The sequence below is a fragment of the Atta cephalotes genome (genome assembly GCF_000143395.1).
Source record: "Atta cephalotes unplaced genomic scaffold scaffold00021, whole genome shotgun sequence".
Classification (NCBI taxonomy): Eukaryota; Metazoa; Arthropoda; class Insecta; order Hymenoptera; family Formicidae; genus Atta; species Atta cephalotes.
This window is the reverse complement of record NW_012130085.1, coordinates 696,809-697,064: the sequence shown is the minus strand read 5'-3', so window position 1 is coordinate 697,064 and position 256 is coordinate 696,809. Positions and strand designations below refer to the sequence as shown.

The window sequence follows — 256 nt, the reverse complement described above, 5'->3', positions numbered from 1 at the left end:
TNCATAATATATTATATATTATTAATATATATATATATATATATATATATATATATATATATATATATATTTATTTATTCACGTATTTATCAACGTGTCCAATTTTCTCAATTAAAAGCAAGGATAAAAACCAGTTGTTGTTCGTATTCCAAACGGGAATTTTTCCTATACATATCATATAAATCATTACATAAATGCAACAATGTAATAATTTGATGAAATCGTACAATTACCTATTCAATGTTTCGTCATCCAT

At 20.8% G+C, this 256-nt stretch overlaps 1 protein-coding gene across 1 annotated transcript in view; it reads right to left on the bottom strand.

The window, feature by feature from the left end:
* LOC105619327 overlaps positions 1–256 on the bottom strand; it is a 1,847-nt gene extending 1,591 nt beyond the window's left edge. Inside the window, exon 1 of the mRNA XM_012200847.1 lies at positions 234–256. Within this exon, the coding sequence (XP_012056237.1) occupies positions 234–256 (23 nt within the window). The remainder of the gene's footprint in view (positions 1–233) is intronic.